The sequence below is a fragment of the Leptopilina heterotoma genome, unplaced genomic scaffold (assembly GCF_015476425.1).
Source record: "Leptopilina heterotoma isolate Lh14 unplaced genomic scaffold, ASM1547642v1 Lhet_183, whole genome shotgun sequence".
In the NCBI taxonomy this organism is placed as follows: domain Eukaryota; kingdom Metazoa; phylum Arthropoda; class Insecta; order Hymenoptera; family Figitidae; genus Leptopilina; species Leptopilina heterotoma.
The window spans coordinates 717684-745568 of record NW_025110901.1 but is presented as its reverse complement, the minus strand read 5'-3'; the positions used below and the strand labels follow the sequence as shown (position 1 = coordinate 745568).

The window sequence follows — 27885 nt, the reverse complement described above, 5'->3', positions numbered from 1 at the left end:
TCATTCCCTCTATTGCAAAACTAAATCGCCGATAAAGTTTAGAATTTTCTCCGCCGGAAGCACTTTTTTTCTTGGTTTGTCAAACCAAACAAAAAATAATATACAAAGATAAACATTTTCTCTATATCTGAAAATTATCCTTCTTCTTCCTCAAATAAATTTTCATCCCTGAATATAATAACTTATAATTAATATAATGTAGTCCAACAGCCATTCCGTATAGCTTTACCGTTAATAGTATTACAACTATTTTCAATAAACAAACGTGACAAAAATCCTCTTTTCTCGTTGGTATAATAATTCAACAAATTTCAAATTCAAGGTTAAGACGAATCCTTATTTCGACCTGTTTTCTGCAACCTTGTCCAGGTTTCGCCGAGGGCTTTGGCAAAATGATCGTCAACTGTAAAAGAAAAAGAAAAAAAATTACTCAAATTAAATTCTCCAAGAAAGAAAAAAAAGAAGAGATCTAATTTGAATTTAATTTCGACACCCAGAACAAAAAAAATTGAAGGACAACATTCAATTGGAGATATGAAAAATTTTAGCAGGTGAAATTTTTTTAGATTTAAAAATATAATTTACCACTGAGACCGGCTTCCTTATCATTAGAGGTTGCATTAAAAACAGCGGCATATTCTTTCAGACCCAGAGAACGTTTAAAGTGCTCATCTATCGCTGGATCACTCACAATTCCAGCATTTCTGATTCCAGTTCTCTGGCCTCTGGTAGCAGCAGATGGTGTTACGCTTGCCGTGGGCGTAACAGCCGTGTCCTCCATCGTTGTGCCTAGTATGCAAAAAAGGGTCATGTATAATAAAACTTAACTTCAAGATAAGTGTGATTAATTGACATCGGGAGAGTTTAGTTTGTTGAGAATGTTTACATTGATTTTCTAGCATGTCATTCGTTTATCTTTGATATAAATTCAAGACTTGTGAACAACTTGCCCCTAAAGCCTGTTATTTACACTCATATTTTTTATACCTAATTAATAATTTATTTTATTTTCCATTTCGATAAATTCATTACTGTAAAAGTTTTATTTCGAATTTTTTGTTCATATTTTTATTCAGTCGAATTTTCCAAACGAATTTTTATTCAATCGAATTTATTAACCGAATTTACATTCAATTGAATTTTTCACCTGTTTTTTTATTTGATCGAATTTGCCTTTAGCAGAATTTTTATTTAGAAAAAAACAAAATTACAAATAGAAATTTTAAAAGAAATTTAATTACTTCTTAGAAGATTTTTTCTTAAATTGCCATTTATCCAATCATTTTGCTTTCGGCAGATTTTTCAAATCATAAAATTTCCATTGTAGAAAACAAATATTCACAGGAAAAATTCCAGTGCGAATTTAAAAATTGTCTTTAATAAAACTGCTGATAAAAGATTCTTTTAGGTAAAGATTGTGTTAAATAAAAGTGCTATGAAAAGAAAATTCAGAGCTACTAAAAATTCTGTCAATTAAAGACTTGAAATAATATAAATTCCATTCAAAGAAAAATCCAATTAAATTAAATTCGTTAATTATATTAAATCAACTAATTAAATAAATAATCTATAAATTTCTTAACTTTGGTCCAAAAAAAAACCAATCCAAAATCAGTTCAAAAAACCAACCAAAAATCAATTCTTTAATCCATTAAATCTAATTCCTTAAAAAAATTAACTGATATTCCTAAGTGCAATTCGGTAAAAAAAAATTTAATTTCCAATTAATTAAAAATTCGGTCATAAAATTAATTACAGGCTTCGCACTCGATCTTATTTTAGTAATAATTTAAATTCTAAATTTTTTAAAAATTTAATTCACCAATATTATCAAAATTCCATTCTTTAATTATTAAAATTTCATTATTATTAAAATTCAAAATATTAAAAAATAATTTTTAAAAGTAAAAAAATAAAATTCTTTGAAATACAATTATTTATAATTTATAACTCATAATATAATATATATGGGACATTCCACGTCAACACGGACAGAGCTCTAAACAAAAATTGCTTTGATGGATTTAAACGTTCTAGGGCTTAAAAGATTTCTACGTTCATGTACTTTAAGATGTCGATGGGCGTTTTTTGCAAAATTCCATTTCCGATGCCAATAGAACTGTCAAAAGTCAAAAGATCCAAAAATCTCAAAATACTTTTATGAATTAAAAGCAAAAAACGAGGTAAATTATTCTGTAACTCATTCTTTATCAGTTTTTAGGGTTCCCGAATATAAATCTAAAGTTTTTTTTTAAAAATCCAAAATGGCGAATTCAATATGGCGGACAAAATTCAAATTTGATCAGATTCGATTAAAACTTGTTACTCGGGGGTTTTTAGGGTCGCTGATTACGAATCTGAAGTCACTTTTTAAAAATTCAAAATGGCGGATCCAATATGGCGGAAAAAATTTTCAAATTTGATCCGATTCCCTTAAAACGTGTTACTCGGGGGCTTTTGGGGTCGCAGATTATGAATATGAAGTTACTTTGTAGAAATTCAAAATGGCGGATCAAATTTTTTAATTTGATCAGATTTAATTAAAAAGTGTTACTCGGTGGTTTTTAGCGTATCTGATTATGAATTTGAAGTCTCAAACACAAAGTAACTTCATATTCATAATCTGCGACCCCAAAAGCCCCCGAGTAACACGTTTTAAGGGAATCGGATCAAATTTGAAAATTTTTTCCGCCATATTGGATCCGACATTTTGAATTTTTAAAAAGTGACTTCAGATTCGTAATCAGCGACCCTAAAAACCCCCGAGTAACAAGTTTTAATCGAATCTGATCAAATTTGAATTTTGTCCGCCATATTGAATTCGCCATTTTGGATTTAAAAAAAAAAACTTTAGATTTATATTCGGGAACCCTAAAAACTGATAAAGAATGAGTTACAGAATAATTTACCTCGTTTTTTCCTTTTAATTCATAAAAGTATTTTGAGATTTTTGGACCTTTTGACTTTTGACAGTTCTATTGGCATCGGAAATGGAATTTTGCAAAAAACGCCCATCGGCATCTTAAAGTACATGAACGTAGAAATCTTTTAAGCCCTAGAACGTTTAAATCCATCAAAGCAATTTTTGTTTAGAGCTCTGTCCGTGTTGACGTGGAATGTCCCATATTTAATATATTACTTCTAAAATTGAATTCTTATAATGAATTTTATCAAAAAGTTTTTAAATAATTGAATTCTTTCGAAAAATTTTCTTAAATTTTTAAGAATAATTGCATTTTTCGAGGAATTAATTTAAAATTGTATTGAAAACATTGAAATTCTGACAAGATTTTTATTATTTAGCAAAATAATTGAATTCTTGAAGCGATTTTTCTAAATTTTTTTTTTTTATGAATAATATTGAATTTCTGTGAAAATTTGTATTATTTGTGAAAACGAATTCGAGCAAAGAATTTTATTAATATTTTTGAAAATAATTAAATTCTTTCGAAGAATTTTCATAAAATTTTTCAGAATAATTGCATTTTTCAAGCAATTATTACAAATTTGTATTGAAAGCAATTGAAATTCTGCTAAAAATTTTATTATTTATAAAAATAATTGGATTCTTGAAACGAATTTTTTTTTTTTGAATAATTGAATTCCAGCGAAGAATTTTATCAAAATTTTTTTAAATAATTGAATTCTTTCCAAGAATTTTCATAAAATTTTTAAGAATAATTGCTTTTTTAAAGGAATTAATTTAAAATTGTATTAAAAATAACTGAAATTCTGTCCAGATTTTTATTATTTAGCAAAATAATTGAATTCTTAAAGCGATTTTTCTAAAAATTTTTTTTTTAATAATATTGAATTTCTGTGCAAATTTGTATTACTTGCGAAAACGAATATTATTTCCAGCATTAATATTTTTGAAAATAATTAAATTCTTTCGAAGAATTTTCATAAAATTTTTCAGAATAATTGCATTTTTCAAGCAATTATTATAAATTTATATTGAAAGTATTTGAAATTCTGCCAAGAATTTTATTATTTATGAAAATAATTGAATTCTTGAAACTAATTTTCTTTTTTTTTTCTTGAATTATTAAATTCCTATGAAAATTTGTATTATATTTGAAAATAATTGAATTCCAGCGAAGAATTATATTAAAATTTTTGAAAATAATTGAATTCTTTAGAAGAATTTTTTATTACAATTTTCAAAAATAATTCAATTCTTTTGAAAAATTTTTCAAAAGAATTGAATTATTTTTGAAAATTGTAATAAAAAATTTATTGATTTTTAATTGATTTTTTTTGGAAAATTTTATAAGATTGTTTTTAAATAATAATTAATTACTATCGATAAGTTTTATTAAAATTGTATTAAAAATAATGAAATTCCTGCGAACAAATTTAATCATTTGTGAAAATAATTGAATTCTTGCAAAAACTTTCATTACTATTTTTAAAAATTCATAGTTAATAGTTGAGTGCTAAGCCTGTGGTTATAAAATTCAATATAAAATTCGCTCCAGTGTAAATATGATCGAATTATATATTTTAGAAAATATTGTTCCCATACAAAATTTACAATAAATTCCAAATGATATAAAAATGAGTTCAAGTAAAGAAAACCGGTGGGGAAAAAAAATTGTCGATTTTTGGTATTTTCCCTCGAAATTTACCTGGTTGGGGGGCCGTGGGTACGATGACACTGGGCCTACTGTGATGCACCCTGGCAGCGGACATATCAAGGGCCTCACATTGAATTGGGTCTCGTCTACGTTCCTTCCTCCAGGCACTACTTGGCTTCCGGTGTAAGCTTGTTGTCTTCGGTCTTTCCTCTGTAATAAAGTAAGCATGAAATATGAGTTTACCTTAATTTATCAACACCTGAATAGTCAGATCAAAAACCGGAAAGCAGAAAAAAAAGAAAGAGTCCGCTTCCGTTGACACTTTGACCGCTTCATTAATTAAAATATTCAATTCCGTTCAAAAGATTATAAATAATAATTAAAATATTCAATTCCGTTCAAAAGATTATTAATAGTAATTAAAATATTCAATTCCGTTCAAAAGATTATTAATAATAATAATTAAAATATTCAATTCCGTTGAAAAAATTATTAATAATAAAAAAAAAGTGACTGCAGTGTGCCACAGTCCCACAGAATATCAAATCCTAGTCATTAATTTTTTTTCCTCTCCACAACAATATTCAAGCATTCAGCAAGAAATTCAGAAGCCAAACAACTTGGTATTCGTGGTATTTCCCTTGGAAGATGGATGAATTATTTTCATGATCGGGGCTAAAATTGGAATCCAATCTATCGATCTGAAGATTCTAACCGGGGGTAGAAAACACGTCCAGTTCCCGCCGTTCTCAGGACGGGACAGGAAGTGCCTAATAGCCGTGAGAGGATGGTCAAAGAAGGAAAACAGGTTTAGAGGAGGATGAGAGAGTGAGACTTCCCAAGATGAATGGACCAAAGGAAGATGAAGGATCCCATGTGAATCTCAATTAACTTTTTAACTCTCTCCGTATATACAATACTTTTTTTTTCTCCTTCTTTTCTTTTTCTTTTTCTTAAAGAGATTTCAGGGTATAACCGTTGAAAATATTCTTCACCCCTAATTTAAACGGATGTTTCGCTGGAGTTTACGCTCATTTTACAAAATGATTATATAAACGAACATGAAAAAAAAGATATTTTCTAAATTATTACCAGGTTTACTTTGAATTTTTCCCCATTTTTTTTCCACAATTTTTTTTCCAAAAAAATGTTTAGTCTACTAAATTCGAGAAATAAAAATTTCAAGTTTCTTATTTTTTTCGAAAGGGAATATATAAGTTCCTAATTTTCGAAAGAGGGATTTTTCCAAAATCGTGGCGGTGCAATTACATACCTCGCGACTTATAGGAGGGTCGAAGAGTCTCGAAATTAAGCCACGGCTGCCAGAGGCATCTTCGTCTGCTCGAGATTTCCATCTCTTTCGTCTCTCGACGACACATGAAAAGACGAATGATAAAAGAATGAAATTCCTAGTCCATCGACTCTCACCCTTTTGCCTCTCCCAAATCCTTTTATTTCTCAATTCTCAAAATTCTTCCGAATCCGAATTGCACAAATACGAATGGAACTTGCCGATAAATCCAAATATTCACCAAAAGTATTTAAAGTCTTTCAAGCAACTCCGAAAACTCTTCTTTCTTTTCAAATACGAAAAATGGAAATTAATTTCCAGATTTTTCAAGAATCCAATTATTTTTTTTTTTTTGCTGAGGAAATTCGAAACGAAAAATTCAGATTTCACAGGACAATTTTCCCTTTTTTTTTGGAGCACAAAGAGAATGAATGAAAATTTACCAGGGTGGTAAACCGCGAACTGATTTTTATTTCGGGAAAAAAAGAAACAACAATGAAATGTTGAAAAGAGAGGGATTTTGAAAAGCAGTGGTTTCGTGAATGCCTTCTTACGACTGTCTTAAGTCCATTCATTCATCCAACGTCTCATCGTAACCCCACCACTGAGTCGATCATTTTATACATATGTACTTCACTGTATACCTGATTCCAGCTCGGCCTACTCAGGTACCTCGTGGAATTATCTCTCGTGTATGTATATACAAAAAAATACATATGTACATTTCTCCAAGAGTGTGTGAACTGATTGAAGACACGTGTGTGCCACGTACACATAGAGAAAAAAAACCCCTTCGATTGGAACAACTCTCACAGACACACAGAAACCGGGAGGTAGATGAATGCATCAATCCCTCTCTCTATCCCACCCGGCTTGAGAAGATGCAATTTTTTTTTTTTATTTGCCTTTTTATTTTTGTTTTCTTCTGTTTTTATAGATGCAAAAGGGATAGAGTCAGGCGAGTCTTTTCAATCGTATTTAAAAGAGAAAATTAGTGGGATGAAGCAAAGGAGATGTCCAATTTTTTCAAGATCAAGAACTTACTGTATAATTAATTAGTTACTTTGTTTCCAAATCGAATTTTAGTCTTTGAAATATTCTCCAAAGTGATTAGTTTCAATTTCTATGCATAAAAATACGAGTTAATTAAAAACATCCTTTTTCATACACAAGTATAAACCAAAATAGATCAAAATGTCTAAAATATCTCCAATATCTCTAATATTTTAAATCGAAATAAATATTTCCAGGCCTTGAATCCACTTTAAATACTTTCGTATTTTTTTAAAAAAATACGAAAAAAAATTCATTTGTCAGAAAAATTTTATTTTTTATTTCTCTGAACTGAGTTCTAAAGTCAATTATTCAAAACTTCAATAATTTTGTTAAATAAATATTTAAACTTTAAACACTTGTCATTTATTTTTCTACCGAAATAACAAAATTCTGAATTTACAATTTAAAACTTGAAATTTAATTCTCTTTAAAAATTACAATTGCAAACATTTCAAAGTTTATTTATTTTCTAGAATTCTTATCTCAACTATTTCTCTAAATCAATTAATAATTTTCCAAAATTTCTTGGAATCGATTATTACATTCTCATTGAAATACCAAAATTCAATTTTCAATAATAATTGTCACTGTAAATCTTCGTGATTATTTTACTAAGGTGAAATATTGAAAATATTTAACCAAATTAAATGATTTTCAAAAAATTGTAGTAAAAAAATAAAAAATTGACATTAGTTCTTTAAAAATTTATTTAAATCCTTTTTTTCAATTATTGGAAAAATTTGCAAATATAAATAAATATTTGAAAAAACTATTAAGTTTTTTTTCAAATATTTATTTATATTTGCCAATTTTCCCAATAATTGAAATTTAGTAGACATTTTTTTTAAATAATTGAATTTTCAATAAGAATTATTAGAAAACAATTTTAAAAAAAAGTAATATAGCTTTTGAAGAATTTTAATTAAAAACATAAAAATAAGATAATTTCACCAAAATTTAAATAATTCTAAAAAATTAAATATTCAAAAAACGTGAATTTACGTATAATTATTTTTCGTAGAAGATACGTATTTGAATTTTCCGAAATTTGGTAATTAAAAATATTGAAAATAATTAAATTTTAAAAAATTAAATTAAAAAAATCCAAAGAATTACATTTTTAATAAATATTTTAATATCATTTTTGGAAAGTAATTTTTATTAGTTTTTATTTGAAAATTTTTCATTAAAATTTCTGAGAATTCAATTATTTTCAAAATTTGCAATTAAAATTCTACAAAATTTGATTTTCAAAAATTTTATTAAAAATACTGGAAATAAATTAATTATTTTTAATAAAAATACGATGAATTTTCGTTACAAATATGAAAATACATGAATTTTTCAAAATTTTAATAATAATTCTCTAAAAAAATAAGATTTTCTGATTTTCATAAAGAATTTTAATGTAATTGTTTTTTTTCTAATACGAATTTTCTGAAATTTTAAATTGAAAATACTGAAAAATTTGTATTATAAAAAAATTAATATTAAAATTTTCGAAAGAATTACTTTTTTAAAAATACTTTAATTTTTAATACAATTTTTTGGAGCTAAATTTCAATAATAATTTACATTTTTTAATTTTCATTTGAAAAATTCTCTGTGAAATTTTTCAGAATATAATTACTTACAAAATTTGCTATTAAAATTATAAAAAATTTGATTTTTAAAAATTTTATCAAAATGCTGAAAATTAATCAATTCAAAATTTACAATTAAAATTCTAAAAAATATTATTTTCTGAAAATTTTAATAAAATACTTAAAATGAATCAATTTCTAAATTTACAATTAAAATTCTACGAAATTTGAGTCTCAAACATGCTATTAAAACACTTAAAATAAAATATCAATTACTTTCAATAAAAATAAGAAAAATTTTAATAAAAAAACATAAAAATACACGATTTCTTAAAAATTTTAATAATAATTCGAAAAAATCAAATTTTTTGAAGTGAATTTTTATTTTCAGACTTTTGTTTGAAGATTTATTATTGAAATTTTTCAAAATGCAGTTATTTTCAAAATTTGCAATTTAAATGCTTAAAAATTCGATTTCCAAAAATTTGTAAGAAATAGTTCTGAAAAATTTAATTATTTTCAATTACAATATTTCCATTCTTTAAAATCATTTTAATTATTATTATTCAAAAGTTTAATTATCGTATGAAAATTAATTAAAAATAAAAATTTAAAATATTCTTTAAAAATTCGACTACAGCTATTTTTCACACTAAAAAAAAATCGAAAAAAGTTGCATTTCCTTCAAAAAAAAAAATATTTCGTTAGAATATTTATAATATATTATTAATATATTAATATTAAAATGGTAGAATCCCATTTTTTGAAAATAAGTCGAAAAAAGTCATCGGTTTAGAAAACAGTCGTAAAAATTCCAAAAAGTATCCGAAACCTGTATTTCGAAACAAAAATGTTTCACTATCAAATATCACCACCAAAATATAAAAAATAATTTACGAAAAGAATATAATTAACAATTTTTTTTCTCACAATTGCACGAATCTAGGAAAATTATTGTTCCTTTGAATATGTTATTCTCTAAGTTCTAATACAAGGAAGTTTTCGCCAAATCAATTTCTGCATGCCCGTACGTACTGAGAATCATCATCAATAGGTAAATAATCGCGATAGCTACCGGGAAAAAATTGAGACACTTTCTGCTCTTAACAATCATCCTTTAAAATGTATTCTGCGCGCCTCTTATAATAAAAGATTTTTTTTTTCTGTCAATTCCCATTGTTTTTAATTCTATTAATAAATTTTCCCCGCTTCCTTAAATACAATTACATCATTTTCCATATTATATCAATAACAGATAAATATTATTAGTAACCAACTTTTACCTGATTATTCCGATAACATCTTAATAAAATTTCTATATTTAAGAATGAATAAGAAACCTTTGTGAATTTAAAAAATGTGATGACTCAAATAAGTATATTTTCGATTTATTTTTTCTTTTATACTGAAATTTATAGACGTGTGTCGTAATTTAAAAAATATTTCAAAGATATACGATTTTTGTACAAACAGATAATAAATACATAGTCAGGGAATTTTTTTTTCCGATCTGGAATGTGCGGAATGTCAAATATTGCACAGGCACAATTTTCTGCTTCGTGTGTCGAGTAAAAGTGAAGATTATTATAAGTATGTATAAGGGAATGGAGAAGTGAATATATATACATATACGTATAAGGTGTCGTTGGCCTCGAGATTAAATAACACGGTTCGATATTCAAAAGCGTTTCCGGCTACTGGTTTTTGCTTCTTTAACTCCCTATTTGAATTAATTTCTTCCTTGAAATTTTATTTTGATACGAAAAGAACAAATTGATAATAATCAATAGTCGACTGTTTTTTTTTCTAACAATTCCATCATAATGAAGACATGGGGTCATAATAAAATACTTAGACTTTATTCCTTTTTTTATAAAAGAAACAAAAAAAAAAAAAAAAAAATTAGAGGAAATTAAAGAAAAACTCTAAGCCTAGAATAATAATTACAAACCTAAAAGAAATCAATTTACGAAAATAAAAGAAACAATAAGTATAACTCTTCCTGAAGTTACACCGCAGAAGATCAATTTAAATTGGATAAAATATACGACTATTGACTGGAGGAGAAAAAAAAATGTATCGTGTTTTAATCGAATGAAAAAACAAGTATTTGACTTTATCAGAAGGAAGTGATCCTTCAATTAAATTATAAGTCAAAGTGGAAATTGTACAGACCATATTATGAGATTTCATTACATTTTTTTTTCCTTCTCTCTTTTTTTTCCTCCTCTTAACTCAATCATCATCATCATGATCACGATCATCGAGAAGCAATTACTAGCGACTTAGGCGCAAGAATCGATTTCCAGTCAAGTTGGAATGATACAAATAAATCTACTGAGAATCATTGCAATTGATTGTTTCTTACTAAGAAGACATTGAGAAATAATTGTAATAACAAGACAATTGAGTTGTGCTTAGAATTGATTCCATTTTAGATAATTGACTTTTTTCCACAGAAGCTAAGCAAAAATTTCTTCTCTCTCTCATCCGCACGATAAACTGTTTGCAATTATATATAAATATATATATTATATGCATAGAGGAAATTCGATGAAATTTTCAGGCAACGTTTGCAGAGTTAATTATTCAGAAAGTTTTGTTTCAAACTTCAGGAAACTAAAAACAGAAAAAAAACAACAGAGGTCATTTGAAAATAGAAAATTGTTTTTCTATTTAAAATAATTAAGTTAAATTAAGTAATAAATAAAAATATTAAAGGACTAAATAATATTCACTGTGGGATGAAAAAAAAATAAAAAAAAATAATGAAATGAATCCGGAGAAAAATATCCATAAACTTTTACTATTTGCAAAATAAAAACTGAACTGGAATATTTGCGCATTTCTGCGTTAGTAACTTTTACTATTTCCGGAGTCAATTTTTCTAATTTTTTCTAAAATTTTTATTTCAAAATTAGTTTGGAAATAAGAAAACTTTCAGCAAAAATATTCTAATATTCAATTATTATCTAAAATTTTAATTGAAATTCATATTTTAAATCAATTTTTATTACAATGTTCTACGCGAATTCAATTATTTAAATACAAAAATCAATAATTAATTACTTCTAAAAATTGAATTCTTATGAAGAATTTTATCAAAATTTTTAAGAATAATTGAATTCTTTCGAAGAATTTTCATAAAAATTTTTAAGAATAATTTTATTTTTCAAGGAATTAATTTCAAATTCTATTAAAAATAATTGAAATCCTGCGAAGAATTTTTTTAACTTATGGAAATAATTATTGAATTCTTGCAACGAAATTTTTAAATATTTTTTTAATAATTAAATTCCTGCAAAAAAAATAATTGAATTTTATATTAAAATTTTTGAAAATAATTGGATTCTTTCAAAGAATTTAATTACAATTGTATTGAAAATAATTGAATTTCAGCAAAGATTAAAAAAGTAATTGAATTTTTCATTCAAATTTTTAAGAATTATTGCATTTATCGAGAAATTTTTATAAAATTGTATTAAAAATAATTTAAATCTTGCCAACAATTTTATTATTTATGATTTTCAAAATTTAATTCTTGTGAAAAAGTTTATATTCGTGAAAATAATTTAAATTTTATCGAACAGTGTTATTACAATTTTTGAAAAGTAATTGAATTCCTTCGAGAAATTTAATAAGAATTGTATTGAAAATATTTTAATTCCTTCGACGAATTTCCTAATTAAAATTGTATAATAATTAAATTCTTGTGGTGATTTTTGCGATTATTTAAAAGAATTATATTTATTTGTCTATATAAAAATTCAAACACCTTTAAAAAATAGAACTAAAATATTTCAAAATTAATAATTTTTCAGAAATTTAAATAAAATTTTTCTGAATTACAATTTTTAAACAAAATTTTATATTTAAATTTTCTTGAAATTAAGTAATTAATTTCAACTTTTTGTAAAATTCTATTATTTACCAATTGTTAAATAAAAATTCCCGTAAGAATTAAATTTTTTTTAATTTCTAATTTAATTCTTTTGTAAATTTAAATACGTTTTCAATTCGATTTCAAAAAATTTCAATTAATTCAATAATTCTGTAATAACTTATTTAAATTTTTTTAATATTCGAGTATCTTCAAAAAATTGAATTACAATTTCTCATAAACTTAATTTTTTGACAAATTCTAAATTTTTTTAAAAAATAAAATAATTTAATACTTCAATGAATATTTAATTTTTATTCTCTTCACAAAAAGTGAAATTTTCCAACATTTTTGTTGAAACCTAGAATTCAATTATTTCTGAAAATTGTTGCTGTTTTTAACAAAAGTATTTTTTAAGTTAATTAAAATTAATAAGTTTAAGAAAGTTACTGTAGAATTTATTTATTTAAAATGAATTCAATTAATTTAATTATTTACAGAAATAAGAAAAAATTAAGGTATATTGTTGTGAAGACTTTTTTTTAAAGGTTTTTGAGTTTTTCAAAAATATTTCCCAACACCAAAAGTCAAAATTGTTGTTATTTTAGAAATTTGATATTTTTCCATAACTTTTGATAAAATTCCCTGACATTTCCTTGATCTGTGGGATCTGTGGCAACCCTGAAGAAAAAATTCCAGACAATTTTGGTTTTACTATCAAAGTACCAAAAATCAGTTTAATAACTTTTTCCTTAAAAAAAATAGCAATAAATAAATTGTATTTGTAATAAAAGTGATTAAACAACTTAATACAAAATTAAAATCTTTGAAAATATTTTAATAGTTTCAAAGTGAGAATGAAAAAAATTCAAACTAAGATAAATAATTTACAATTCCATTAAAAGACAAAAAACGACTATTTTTAGAAACTAGTGAACGAAAAATTCAAAAACAAAATAATAAAAAAATACAAATATATTTTTCAAATTCTGATTTACCTACAGAAACTATATTGAGGATAAACTGCATCATCACTCGCCGGTATACAACGATAAGATAAAATTCTACCCTCAAAAAAATGAAAAAGTCCAAAATCCAAAAATGTAAATCAATAAGAAAAATTCCTGAAAAATCCTATTTTTGAGAAAAAGGGAAAAACAATTTTTCCAAAAAGAAAATTTACAAAGACGTTACCAACATTATCAACGAACGTTATTACCGATCGAGAAAAATTATCTCCCCGGCGGCAAAACTCAAAAGAATGCCTTTTATCTTCAAAACTACATTGAAACAAAACAAAAAAAAATGCAGTGCAAGAAATATTACAACTACATATTTTTCTTTTGTAATCTCACATAGATACTTAAATATATCTATATACGATAGCAGAAGCAGCGCCACGAGTTGATTCGAGGTCGAACTGTTCACGGTATTCAGAACAGGTTCGACCCTCGACATGCCATCACTTTAACAAACCATACGAACAAAGCACAATCACAAATGATGTCGAGTAAAAGATGCCATTGTAATGTTCTATTTATTTGATACGTGTCTAAGCTAGACGATCAAAATGACTCAAGGAAGATCCTAGTTAAATGTCCACCACACTAAACGATAATAACAATCGTAGTTATTTCAACAACATTGCCAAGATACTTTATCCCTCCTTTTATAATTCTTTTTTTTTTTTTTTTGCTCCATTCTTTCGCATAATATATAAACTTTGTCTGACAGTGAAGGGTTTTTGTGTAACACACTAATTTACATAATGTAGAAAAACATATGTCATTTGACGTCAGAGAGCAAAGGAAAAAGACGCGTCACATCATAAACATGCTGATAAGGATTATGTATCCTTTCTCATATTCTCGAGAAGACTCTATAAAAGAGAGATATCTATAAATGAAATTCCTCACATTTCGGAAATATTGTTCTTGACCTAAAAAAGAAAGAACGAAAAAAAATTATTTTACTATGTATACAGAAATAATAAAGATAATCCCGTAGAGTAAATAAACGATCATAAAAGTGGAATATAAATTTTATGTACAAATAATAAAGAAACATACGTTATAGATACAATTTCTAATATTTCTCAGAAAGAACAAAAATAATTAAAATAGAGAATTACGTTCGAAACTATTGATCTGTTGAATAGAAGACAAAAGGAAAAAATATAAATACCGCAAAAAATTGCAAATTTCAGATTTATACTAATTCCCCGAATTCCAAACTAAATTTTAATTAAAATCAAAATAATTTTACCTAATAAGTAAAAAAATTACTTCGAAATTAGTAAAAATTGGCAGAAATATTCCACGCCTTAAATTCACTGTTTTTATACACGAAAATTTTTTATAGACAAAAATGTTTCAATCTAACCCAATTTCTCAATAAAAGTGGAATTTACATTTTATATTGAACCAAATTTTCATAAAGAGAAATATTTCTATTCGACCGAATTTAATTTTTAACCATTTCATAAATGGAATCATTCCATTTAGAGTCTCATTCTGGTAATAAATTATTTATTACCGCAGAATAATTCTCGTATAAATAAGAATTCCCTCAAATGAAAATTAACGAAAGTAAAAAAAATTCTCTTTAGTATAAATTATAATATTAGATATTTCAAAATTCCCTCGAATGGAAATATTAGTGAAAATGAAAATTCTTTTTTAGTGAAAATTCTTTCAAGTATGGAAATAAATATTTGAAAATTCCCTTAAATGGAAATGAATGAAAATGAAAATTCCTTTTCGTATGAAAATAAATATTTTAAAATTCCCTTAAATGGAAATTAATGAAAATTAAAATTCCTTTTCGTATGAAAATGCCTTTTAATATAAAAATAAACATTTCAAAATTCCCTTAAATGAAAATCACGAAAATAAAAATTCCTTTTTAGTGATAATTATTTTTAAGTATAAAATTAAATATTTGAAAATTCCCTTAAATGGAAACATTAGTGAAAATTAAAATTCTTTTTAGGGAAAATTCTTTCAAGTATAAAATTAAATATTTCAAAATTCCCTTAAATGAAAATCACGAAAATAAAAATTTTCTTTTAGTGAAAATTTATTTTACAATAAAAATAAAAATATTTTCCAATTCGCTTAAATGAAAAGCATGAAAATAAAAATTTTCTTTTAGTGAAAATTCCTTTTAAGTATAAAATTAAATATTTCAAAATTCCCTTAAATGGAAATTAATGAAAATGAAAATTCTCTTTTAGTGAAAATTCGAATCAGTATAAAACGGAATATTTCAAAATTCCCTTAAATAGAAATTGTGACAAATGAAAAAATAAAGCAAAAAAAACTATAATCGGAAATAAAAATTGAAACTCAAATTTGATTTCAAAATTCAAATTTCCCTTCATATACAAAATTCCACTGAACAGACAATATCGATCCTACGGAAAACTTTCCGAACTTTTGATTCAATTTCCATAACCAAAGAAAAAGAAAAATATTTTTTTTCAAATTTATATAAATCGTATATATTATTGTTACATTTCTCAATCCACAAATCGTCCACATATTTTATTATTATAAATTCCGTGTAAAATTAAAAAAACATAAAATAACAATTGTTTTGGAATTTAAAGAATTCCTCGTTCTTTCGAAATATTCCTGATAAAGTTGTAATAAAATTTGGTATGTATACAAAATATTGAGATTAAAAATTGATAATCTGCAGAATAATGATAAAATAATAAAATTGATCTCTCTCCGCAAGAAAAGTGCACACAAAGTATATATAATTTAAATCTACATTTTTTTTTTGGAGGGGGAAAAAATAAATTCTTCCGGAATATGTAAAATGATCAATAAATTTTTATCAATCGCGGGTCAATCGACATTTAATCATTTTTTTAAAGCATAAAAGAAAAGAAAACTTATGGAATGAATCTAATTTTTTTTTTCATTCGTTCAATGTCCATCACAAAATACAAATGCACACGAATAAACGATATGTATAAGCTGAAAATAGTCGTTTTGGAATAGGAATGCAAAATATTTCTCGCGCGCGATAATGAGACGCGGTGCGTTTTCGAAATTCCTCTAGTGTATTCTGATCTTTATTTATATCTTCTCCTTTCTCTCTCCACAAAGGACAACAAACGAAACTGTAATCCACCGATTTATAAGATTATATTGTATTATTTTCTTTTCACACACACAAAAAAAAATATATATTTACGTTCCAAATAAAAATGGGGATGAAGTTTTTTTCTCGGCAAAATATATGCGTATTAAATCCTTATGCGTATTTAATATATGCGTATTTAATCCTTGTGATCCTTGCGATCCTTGCAAAAATTAAAATTAAATTATTCCGATATTAATACATTTCTTTTTCATATTATCCATATTTTCCTTATTTTAATTACTTTTATGTTTTTATTTTTTTATTAAGTTATTTTTTGTATTTTATAATTAAAAACAATATTTAGATTCCTATTATTTAATATTTATGAACTTGGAAATAACTTTCCGGATGACACAAATTAACGTCAGTAAATAAACTGTTTTTTCTGCAAAACAACAATAATAATGGAATTCTCGAAATAACTTTGTAGAATTCAAAAATAATAACAATAATATTTATGACTAACAATGAATACTAAAAAATTGATATTGAATTATAAGATTGTGTAAATAATTTTAAATGATTCATATTGCACAATAACTGAGATGACGTGAAAATAATATATACGATTTATATTAAAAGACAATGATTTCGTTTAAAGAGTAGAAAAATTTTAATTTTGCTTCCTCATAGAAGAAAATTTGTAATTAAATTTATTTCAATTAAAAATTTTAATCTTTTAATTAATAATGTTAATAAAAATTAAAATATTCAATTGAAAAATTGAAATCAATTCAAAACTATCCAATAATAATTTTCTTCAAAACCCTAATATTTAAGCACACACATGAAATATGAATTCTCAAATAATCTAACTCAAATTCTCTCCGACGTTATCTAATCGGACGTGAAGTCCCATATTGTCGGAATATCGCAAAAAAATCCAAACTATTACAACTCGAAAAAGAGAGAAAAAAAAAATATCTCAAATATTTCCAGCAATAACTTATCAGTTAAAGTAAACTTCGCAACTTGTGATTATTTATAAATTCCGCAAACAATTCTAAATACTCATTCATTTCATATGTGAAAAATGAAATTTCTTTTCTTTCAAAAGAAGAGAAGAGTGAAATTCCTATTCGTTTCTCTCGAATGGAATCTAAGTCAAGTAAAGTGCCAATGAAGAGGACCTTGGCCAGGTACTTTTGGAATGTTCAGGAGCGTTTCGCTTTTCCATGAGTCGACGAATTTCAAAGAGGAATTACAAAACACTAAGTGAATAGCTTATGTAATGGGCGCATACCTTTATCGGCGAGTTATTCTCTCTCTCTCTTTCTCTCTTTGGGCGTTAACAGAAAGTTGGAGGAGTTTGTGGTTCGAAAAGAATTTTCAAGCCGTTCACAAAAAAAAAAAAAATTCTCGAATATTATTACACATAAAAATCAAATCCGAGAATCTGTGAAATTGGATGTTCACGCCGAAATTCTCACTGAACCCTGAACTAATTTTCGTTACACAGAAAAACAAGGATTTCATTCTTCTCGAGATTTTCTTCACTCTAATAGAAATATTCAAATTGAAAAAATATCGCCGAAAACCATTTTTCTCTCGATCAGAAAAAAAGAATAGACTTCCCATTAAATTGAAATTACCTTTTTTCATTTATTAAATTAACGATTCTCATTTACGGTTCTTCTCATCATTCAATCGAATGAATTATTATAGCCGGCTTTCTTTAAGATTAAAGAACTGTTTTTTTTTTTTTTTTTTATCTAAGTTAGATCATATCATTACGGAAGCATTTTTCCCCAAAGTCCTTGATCCCATTAATTTCCGTCTCTTTCACGTCAGCGTAACTCTTTCTTTCTCCGCATCACTTGAAAAACAACGAAATTCAATTCAAATACAGAATAAAAGATTCCAGAACGATATAGTCAGGCGAAAATGTTATTTTAAAAAGGAAAGAAAGGAATGAGTCGATATGGTGTGTTGTATGCTTATAGAAAGAAATTTCGTTGATACAAAAGAAATTCCTATCGGGCCTTCAAGACTAATGGAATGCGGGTTCGAAATAAATAATTTAAATTTGAAATCAGATTCCATTGAATCTTTTTTTTTTTTTTTTGAATCGAGCATTTTTCTCTTCCTTTTAATCGAAAAATCAAGTTTTGAATTCTGGAGCACACTGCGAAATAACTAATAATTTTCCTTCAAGGCTGAATAAATTATACACGAAACATTTTCATTGTGATTTGATAAATTCATGAATCGAATTCTATAGGGAAAATTTAGAGAATAAAAAATTTAAGAATAAAATTTAGAGAATAAAAAATTTAAGAATATATTTTTTCGAGGAATGAATTTTGAGAGAAAATTACTTGAGATTTTTTTTGCAACGAAATGAATAGTTTCTCGAAAGTGAGAAGTGGAAAAAAAAATTTCAAAGAAGATAATAATAATAAAAAAGAGATTATTAACGGTGTTGTAATTTATGTATGACATGTACTGACCTTGCACCATTGTTGCAGCCCTGGAGAGGACTTCCAAGGCACTCTCAACAGCCGACATCCTCCAATACAATAATTCCTCTCTGGTAAAAGCTTTCTTTTTCCTGTATATACGACAACGACGACGACTCCGACTCCAGAAGTGAGAATTGCGCTCGATACACTTGTGCAGTTGCAGCACGTGTGTTATTTACAAATAAACAGGCACTCAACGCTGTTCGTCTATATGTTCGGCTCTCGCAGCACGAGTGTCAATGCGTGTCCGATCCTCCTCTATTATCCTCTCGTTTCTATAGTAGACACATAATCGAAGATTACTATAAAGCAGTGAGACAAAAACATAAAAATAAATAAATAAATATATATATATATAGTCGATCTTGAAACTGTGTTTGGGCCGCTGCGGGAAGAGAGGCCCAAGCAGCGCAAATAAAAGTAAAACGAGGATTAAAAAACGTGACATTGTCTGTGGAATGCGGACCCCTTACCAGGAGCCACCTTCCCTCCCACCTCCATCATCCCCGGGTGCCCTCTCCTCTCCCTCCCCCGCTTTTAAACCGCGGGGCCCTACTCCTACTCTCTTTTCTCAAGTCTTTTACTCCCACTTATTCGCGCGCGCTCTCTCAAACATCACAATTTCATCATAATAATCAGTCGCGAGCCTATCGCGCGAGCCAATTGCATTCAATTTTATATCTTTATTCTGAAAACAAAAAACAAAAAATTCCTATTTGACAAAGAGACTTTTTTGACAAAATATTTCACAGACTTTTCTTTTGAAAAATATAAAAAAAGAGAACTTGGAGAAAAATTTTTTCTTTCTAAAAAAAAAGTGAAATTTTCCAGTACTTCCAAAAATAGACAAAACACATTCTATTTCTCATATATATATTAATATATTTAGAAATTTTTAATCCAAAAATCTTTGGAATCTGACTCCGAAAGTAGAGTAAGATTTCACTTCATTCCTTTGGAATGAAATTTCACTTAAAATGGGCACTAAAAATTTACTCCACTGGAGTGCAATATTCTAACAATATTATTACAATATTTAACAATATATAATAGTATTTGACAATATTTAACAATATTTAACAGTATTGAAAAGTATTGTTATTAAATTGTACTCCGGTGGAGTCTATTGATAAATTTTGATAATAGACAACGATAGTGATAAATTTTTTAATAGTTATTTTTAAAATTTTCTAATTTAAATTTTTGTTGACAACACTAAATAAAATTCAATTTTCGAGAAATTGCAAAATAATTGCAAAAATTCAATTATTTTCCAAAAAATAAAATAAAATTCAACTATGTTCAAAATTTTAAAAAAATTCTCGTAAAACAATTATCTTTATAAATAACAAAATTCTTCTCCAAAATTTAATTATTTTCATAAATTTCAAAAAAATTCTTCTCCTAATTTTAATTATTTTCAAAAATAAAATGCATTTTTCTAATTTCAATGATTTTCGCAATATCTACTTTGTATTTTAATAAAATTTCCCAAAAAGAATTCAATTATTTAAAAAAAATGTTTAATAAAATTGTACCTATGCAAACACTCAATTATTTTTATAAATAATAAAAACTTCACAGGAATTCAATTATTTTCATAAAAAATAATTTAAAATTCTAGAAAATAATAATTGAATTAAAATGATGAAAATAAATTTTATAAAGTTACAGTAACAATATTCATCATTTTTCTTGTTAAAATTTATAAATAAAATTATTCAAAACTCTATTTAATTTTATTTTATTCAATTCTAAATCAGTTCTTATTAGAAATTTCTACGAGAATGAAATTATTTAAATACAAAAATAAATAATATACTGAATAATTATTAAATTTGAATTCTTATGAAAAACTTTATCAACATTTTTAAAAATAATTAATTTTTTACGAAGAATTGCATAAAAATTTTTGATAATTAAATTCATTCGACAAGATGATTTGAAAATAATTTATTACATTCTAAGAAACAAATTATTTATATCAAACTTTTTTAAATAATTGAATTTTTTCGAAGAATTTCATTCAAATTTTTAAGAATAATTGCGTTTTTAGCAGAATTTATAATTATATTAAAAAATAATTTAAATCCTGCGATGAGTTTTATTATTTATGAAAATAATTGAATTCTTATTACCGAACTTTAATAAAGTTTTTAAAATAATTGACTTCTTTCAAAAAATTTTATTAAAATTACATTGAAAACAAATCAATTATTATAAACAATTTCATTAAAATTTTTGTAAATAATTGAATTCTTTCAAAAAATTGTATTAAAATTTGAAAGAATAGTCTTTGCATTTTTCGCGGAATTCATTTAAAATAATTGTATTAAAAATAATTGAAATCCTGCAATGAGTTTTAATATTCATAAAAATAATTGAATTCTTGCAACGATTATTATTAAAATTTTCAAAAATAATTGAATTCCTGAGAAGAATTTTATTATTTATAGAATTAATTGAATTATTAAAAAAAAATTGAATTTTAATTGACTTTTTATCAATAATTTTGTAAATAATTGAATTCTGTCAAAGAATTCCATTAATTTAGAAAACAATTGAATTATTATAAAGAATTTGATCAAAATTTTTGAAAATATTTAAATTACTTTGAAGAATTTTATTATTTAGAGAGAGACCTAAATTTTTAGGAGAAAATTATTACTCTTTTTTAAATTTATTTTATTTATGAAAATAAAATGAAATATAAAATTGAATTTATTTACGAAAATAAAATAAAAAATAAAATTAATTTTATTTACGAAAATTATTGTTGTATTTAAAAAAAGAAAGATCCCACAGAAAGTACCCCCTGGAAATTCCAAGAGATAATTTCAGTAAAATCTACGCACATGGGGCAATGTTTTCTTTGTTCCAAAATTATGTCAGTTTTTTTTTATTTATGGCATTTAAATTAACTTCCTCTTTCATAAGACAGTCTTTAATTCTTTTGCACCAAAAATATAGAGAAACAAATACGGAATATTAAAATTTTTCTATCAAAACTTAATTTTGAACTAAAAACGGAATTTTTGTGTTTAATTAATTTTCATTATTTTATTTAATTTACTATAATTATTTGCATGAAAAACTTTCTTTTCGAGTCAAGCTAATGGAAAAACTAAAACAATTCCTTTAACGTTTTATTATTAATTATTAATTAATTTATTAAAAAATAATTTTAAAATTTAATAAATTAAAATTTTTCTAATTATTCTAATTATTTTTATGAATTTTTTTTTCAAATTCTATTATTTTGTTTAATTAATATTTAAAAAAAAATTTTAAATCAAAAAATAAGAATAAATGAAGTAAAAAATGTGTGTCTTGCGTTAGCGAGCGTAAACTATGACTTCCTTGACAATCTTTTTTCTTCTATATAGGGGGAAAAAAACTAAGTTCTATCCTATTCCCTTATTTAGTGACTAAAAATAGAATCCACCCCTATAGTATTAAATGAACCCGCATACACAAGCAATGAAAAACTACAAAATAAAATATATTTGAAAAATACTTTTCCTTATCATCAGAAACATTTCAATTGTTGAATAACAATAATGATAATAATACAATCTAATTGTATTCATTATACCAAATAAGTCAAATAAATTTTTTCTTATCTATATTTAAAAATCGTAGAAATTCATCGATTCAGTAATTTTTATATCGTTTATTATAATGTACGAGGTCTTTTAAAAAAAAAAAAATAAGAAATAAAAAATTAACTAGTGAATATCCTTCAAAACCTACATTGCCACTTTCTTCATTGTCCTTGGAGAAAAATATACAAAATTTTATATCTCACGATACTAAAACCCATATCTTTTCATTTCCTTTTTTGTCTTTTTATCTTGAAATGAATTCCATTTTTTTCCTACTTTAATCAATTCGAAAAATAGTCTAAATCTAAAATACAATTACAATTTTCTGATCACTCGATGCGTATCCTTGCATGCAAAGAAAGTTGACTCAGTCATGAATGAAAACGAAAATTTTTAAAAGAAAGTTACAGAGAAAATCAATTTTGATTTTTTGTTTTTACTCATTCGTGACAAAATATATTAGTATTTTCATAAAGAATTTTTGAAAAATTACAAAACTTTTTAAATTATAAAATTAATCAAATTATAAATCGACAACTTTACAGTTATTATATTCCCAATAATGGAAGAATCAATAAAATAGGAATTTTTGCCAAAAATTTAAAAAGAAACAAAAAGATCGGGTACTGAAAATAATTACTCCACCACTGAATACTTCGCAAAAATCTGTATATCTTGTCTCAAACTATTCTAATTCGAAAATAACATTTAACTTGGCATTTACATACTTTGCAAATTGCAAAAATAAACATTTCGATAAAAAAAACAAAAATAATTAACACAAAAAAATAAATTCCTCTCCGCTTTTTTCTTTGTACACATATCTAAATAAAAAAAAAAAGAAACTAACTTTTTTTCAAGAAAAAAGAAAAATATTTTTAAATAACTTCATCGACACAAACAAGAAAAAAAGAAACAATCCATAAAAATTTCTGCGAATAAACATTCAAGAAATATTCGCGCGCCAAATTCAGACTATAATTTAAAATTGAAAACAAAAGACCTCATAAAATTCATTTCCTGATTTGATTATTTAAGAAAAGGCGTGATAATTAAACAAACATTAAATAAAAAAACGAATACAAAAACTTTTCGCAAAAAGAAAAAATTTCACGCACGTGACAGTTTTCAATTTTCATCAAAGCGTGTGTTTGTTAATTAAAAACAAAATTAAAAAAAAAATTGTTTAAAAACAAAAAAATGTTTCTCATTGTCAAAAATTTTATAAAGGAGAATTTCTCAATTCGAGGGGGCAAAATTCGAAGGAGGCATCCTGGTTTTATTATGTCGGTTGTCCGTACGAATCAATAGAGGAATGCGGCGTAGCGTGAAAAAAAAGGAGCAAGACATGCATTCCACTGGGAATAAATAATATATATTTTTTTAACAAATGACAACTTACGTGTTCTCGTGATTGACACTTGCACAATTGTTTATCTAATTGTTTAGCACAATATTTACCAGCACATTGAGACTGTTGATAACGCGTATTTTCATTGAAAATGATGAAAATCTAAATGATATGCGGGTGAACACACGAGCACGAGCACGGCCTGTTTGACACGAAGAGGTAGTAAGTTTCCCCACTACTTTAGCCATGTACGTTTTACACTGGAATGTTTGGCATTTGGCTGTCCCGACGCTCTCTACAGGCAAAATTGCCAATTGCCGCACACAAGTCCATTATAAATATGGTCAAAAATTTAAAAAAAAAACACAAAACATTAAAAAAATCCCCAAACGATTCTAAAAGATCATTGTTTATCTAAGAATCATTCAGGAATTTTCAAATTTTTCCTAAAAATAAAAATTCAAAAATGGATTATTAAAATTTAATAATAGTTATTAAAAGAAAAAATTCATATTTGTTCAAATAGATAAATAAACCGAGGAGTTTATTCAAAACTAAATATATAAACAAATACAAAAAATATATTCACCTTGTAAAAAAGTGCTGGACTCTTATTACAAAATAATATAAAAAATTTCGAACAAAAAGGAAATATATTTACTCATATTTGTTTATATTTATTAAAAAAATACAAATAATAAAATATTTGTAAATTAACTTATATTTATAAATAAAAGTAAAAAATAAATTAAAACCAGATTTAATACTAACAAAAAGTGCAAAAAATCATAAGGGTCGAACAAAAATTAACGAAATATTAAAATTTTGCCAATAAATTAAAAAATTACTCAAGTAATTAACTCAAGAATAAGTTTTCTAATTTATAACTCAAATTGAAAGATTATGATAGAAAATAAATTTTCCTAAAGAAATTATAATCGATTTAGTTAAAATAGACCTTAATTAAAAAATTTAAAGAAATTAGCAATGAATAATTTAAAATATAATAAGAAATAAAAATCAATGAATTAAATTGAAAAAAATAAGATTTAGTTAGAAAATAAATTTTTCTAAAGAAATTATAATCGATTTAGTTAAAATAGACCATAATTAAAAAATCTAAAGAAATTAAATTAATTAAATAAGAAATTAATAATTAGAAATATAATAAGAAATAAAAATCAATTAATTAAATTGAAAAAAATAAGTTTAAGATAGAAAATAAATTTTCCTAAAGAAATTATAATCGATTTAGCTAAAATAGACCTTAATTAAAAAATTTTAAAAAATTAGCAATGAATAATTGAAAAAATAATAAGAAATAAAAATCAATGAATTAAATTGAAAAAAATGTTTTAGAAAATAAATTTTTCTAAAAAAAAAAAATGATGATCGATGTAATTAAAATAGACTTCAATTTAAATTTTAAAACTAATTAGCAATGAATATTTAAAATCATGATAAGAAATAAAAATTATAAATTACATTTTAAAAATAAATTTTAAGATAGAAAATTAATTTTAATATTAAATTAACAATTAATAAATTAATTTTCCTAAAGAAATATTAATCGATTTAATTAAAATAGAAAAAAAGTAAAAATCGTAAATTCGTAATGAATAAAATTGGAATAATGAATCGAATTCTTAATTGATATAAGGTAAATTAATAGAGTAAATTTATATAATAATTATCGTAAATTAATATTATAATCAAGTTAAATTAATATTAATTATCTTCACCCCATTGCATGACACTTATTTTTATTCATATTTTTCTCTCATCGAACATTTTTAATAATATAAAATTTCTAAAATTAATATTTTAAATAGAACAAGTTTTTGAGGTCAGAATTCATAAATTTTTTAGATAAAAAAGCGTTTATAAAACATTTCTTAACATAATCATTTGCTATAATTATAACGTTTCAAATAAAACAATGCCCATTATAAAAATTCCTCTAGAAATTAATGAAATTATACAAAAATATTATTTTCGATAATTTTTGAGATAAGATTTTAAAATATTTTCGAAAACTATTAAAATTTTGCGTTACAAAATGCATTATTGGTATTATTATTTTATCTTTATAATTACTAGATATAAATAATTAATAATAATTAGAGTATAATTTTATTGTTACTATTTATATACTTTGAGATCATTAACCTAGAAAATATTTTATAAACTTTGTCTTATTGATTTGATTAGTAAAATTTTATACTAATCGAACAGTTACGATGCTTGTCAGTGTTCATAACTTTTGTTAATAGTGCAAAATTTTCCAAATATTTTACAATTATAAAATCACAATTTCTATAAATGTTATAAATTATATCTTTTTTATAATAACTTATAAAAATTCTAACAATATTTCAAAAATATTTATAAAATATAATTATTACAAATGTTATGAAATTTATAACAATTTCTTCTATTCTTATGATTCGTATTTTCAATTACAAATGAAATTAAAAACTAAAAAGTTCATGTTAATAAATAGTTCATTTCCGATACGTTTAAGAACAGAAACAAAATTAAAAATGTAGTGAAACATTCGGAAAATTTTGCTTCATTTCTTTCTTTTAATTCTATACGTTAATCGCATATTAACATTAATATTAAAAAGTACCTAAAATATAAAAAGTTTCTTTTTCCTATAACTGGTTATCAATACTGTTCGACCCTTCGCCGATTTTTAATACACAAATATAAAATATATAATTAGAAAAAAAATGACTTACAACCAATTTACGATTTTCTCCATTATTTTTGACTAAAAAAACCGTTTCATGAATCTTTTTCCTCCTCATCACTTGATGTATCAAGAGCGTAGCAAAACTGAAAAATAATATATTTTTATTGAAAAAAATTCATATTTCTCATTACTTATTTAATTATTAATAACATAGTATAATTACAATCCTTCCTCTATGAGGAAGCAAAATAAAAAACTTCTATAATTAAATTTAAATGAAATTTGCTTTTTTAATTATTTTTTTCATTATTAATAAATTTGCTATTTTAACTATTAATTACCTCTTCCAAATCAGTGCTCTTCAGCAATTCCTCTAAACCAGCTAATTGCTCTAAATAATTTGGTTGATTGCAAGCGTCGAGAACAAATGAAAATCCACGTTTTTTGTACTCATTAATAATGGGATAAGAGCAAGCGGTGCACGAGGGAAATCTATGAGTAATTGTCAAACGTTGCTCATGTCCCCATAGAGATCCACGAATCGTATGTGGAATTCCTCCCAATAATCCAAAACTAGAATTATTTTTATTCATGCGAGCAAGATCTTTACTGTCATCCAACATCGCCACCGCATCATTTCTAAAATTGGTCAAATAAATATAATTTCCATTTTCTTTTTTCTCTCAAAAATTGAAAACTTAATTAAGAACTCAAAGTAAATTAACAAATAAAACTAAATAAATTAATTAAGAACTCAAAGTAAATAAATAAATTAACAACTAAAAAGTTGTTAATTAATTAATTTACTTTGAGTTCTAAATTTATTTATTTAGTTTTATTTGTTAATTTACTTTGAGTTCTTAATTTATTTATTTAGTTTTATTTGTTAAATGAATAAATTAACAACTGAAAGTAAGTAAAAATAAATCACAAATATAAATTAACAATTAACAAGTAAAAATTAATTTAAAAATTAATTTAAGAATTAATTATAAACGGTAGAATTTATTACTCATCAGGGTGTTGTGTTAGTGCAACTAAAAGTTCGACAGCCAGGCCAGAGGCAATGTAAGATAAACCTGGTCGACTCACTGTACATTGTTGATCTAAAGTTCTATCCACCTGAGACTGAAAATAAAAATTGAATATTACTTTAATAAGACTTTAGCACTTTAAATATTTTTAACAGAAAAGTTGTATTTCATTTTAATAAGAATTAGTATT

The 27885-nt window shown here is 24.5% G+C and overlaps 2 protein-coding genes across 4 annotated transcripts in view; both read right to left on the bottom strand.

Annotated features, from left to right (window-relative positions):
• The window catches only part of LOC122500305 (ubiquitin-like modifier-activating enzyme ATG7), a 32081-nt gene that overhangs the window by 1264 nt on the left and 2932 nt on the right, over window positions 1-27885 (bottom strand). The window contains exons 7-9 of one of the 2 annotated variants that reach the window (XM_043609176.1): window positions 27674-27789; window positions 27003-27300; window positions 26708-26804 (exon numbers count right to left, since the gene is read on the bottom strand). In XM_043609176.1, the coding sequence (XP_043465111.1) occupies window positions 26754-26804; window positions 27003-27300; window positions 27674-27789 (465 nt within the window). In that variant the 3' untranslated portion in view covers window positions 26708-26753. Of the gene's footprint in view, window positions 1-26398; window positions 26805-27002; window positions 27301-27673; window positions 27790-27885 lie in introns of those variants that run through there. The other variant, XM_043609175.1, reaches the window with a different exon arrangement.
• On the bottom strand, window positions 286-24218 carry LOC122500306 (transcription cofactor vestigial-like protein 4). Of its 2 annotated transcripts, XM_043609179.1 has the most exons (5): window positions 24015-24218; window positions 18996-19282; window positions 4632-4790; window positions 586-789; window positions 286-403 (listed from the first exon to the last, which is right to left on the bottom strand). In XM_043609179.1, the coding sequence occupies exons 2-5, from the start codon at window positions 19051-19053 to the stop codon at window positions 324-326; spliced, it is 501 nt and encodes a 166-aa protein (XP_043465114.1). In that variant the 5' UTR covers window positions 19054-19282; window positions 24015-24218; the 3' UTR covers window positions 286-323. The 2 variants fall into 2 exon arrangements, with proteins under 2 accessions (XP_043465114.1, XP_043465112.1); XM_043609177.1 differs by lacking the exons at window positions 18996-19282; window positions 24015-24218 and adding an exon at window positions 5854-6426.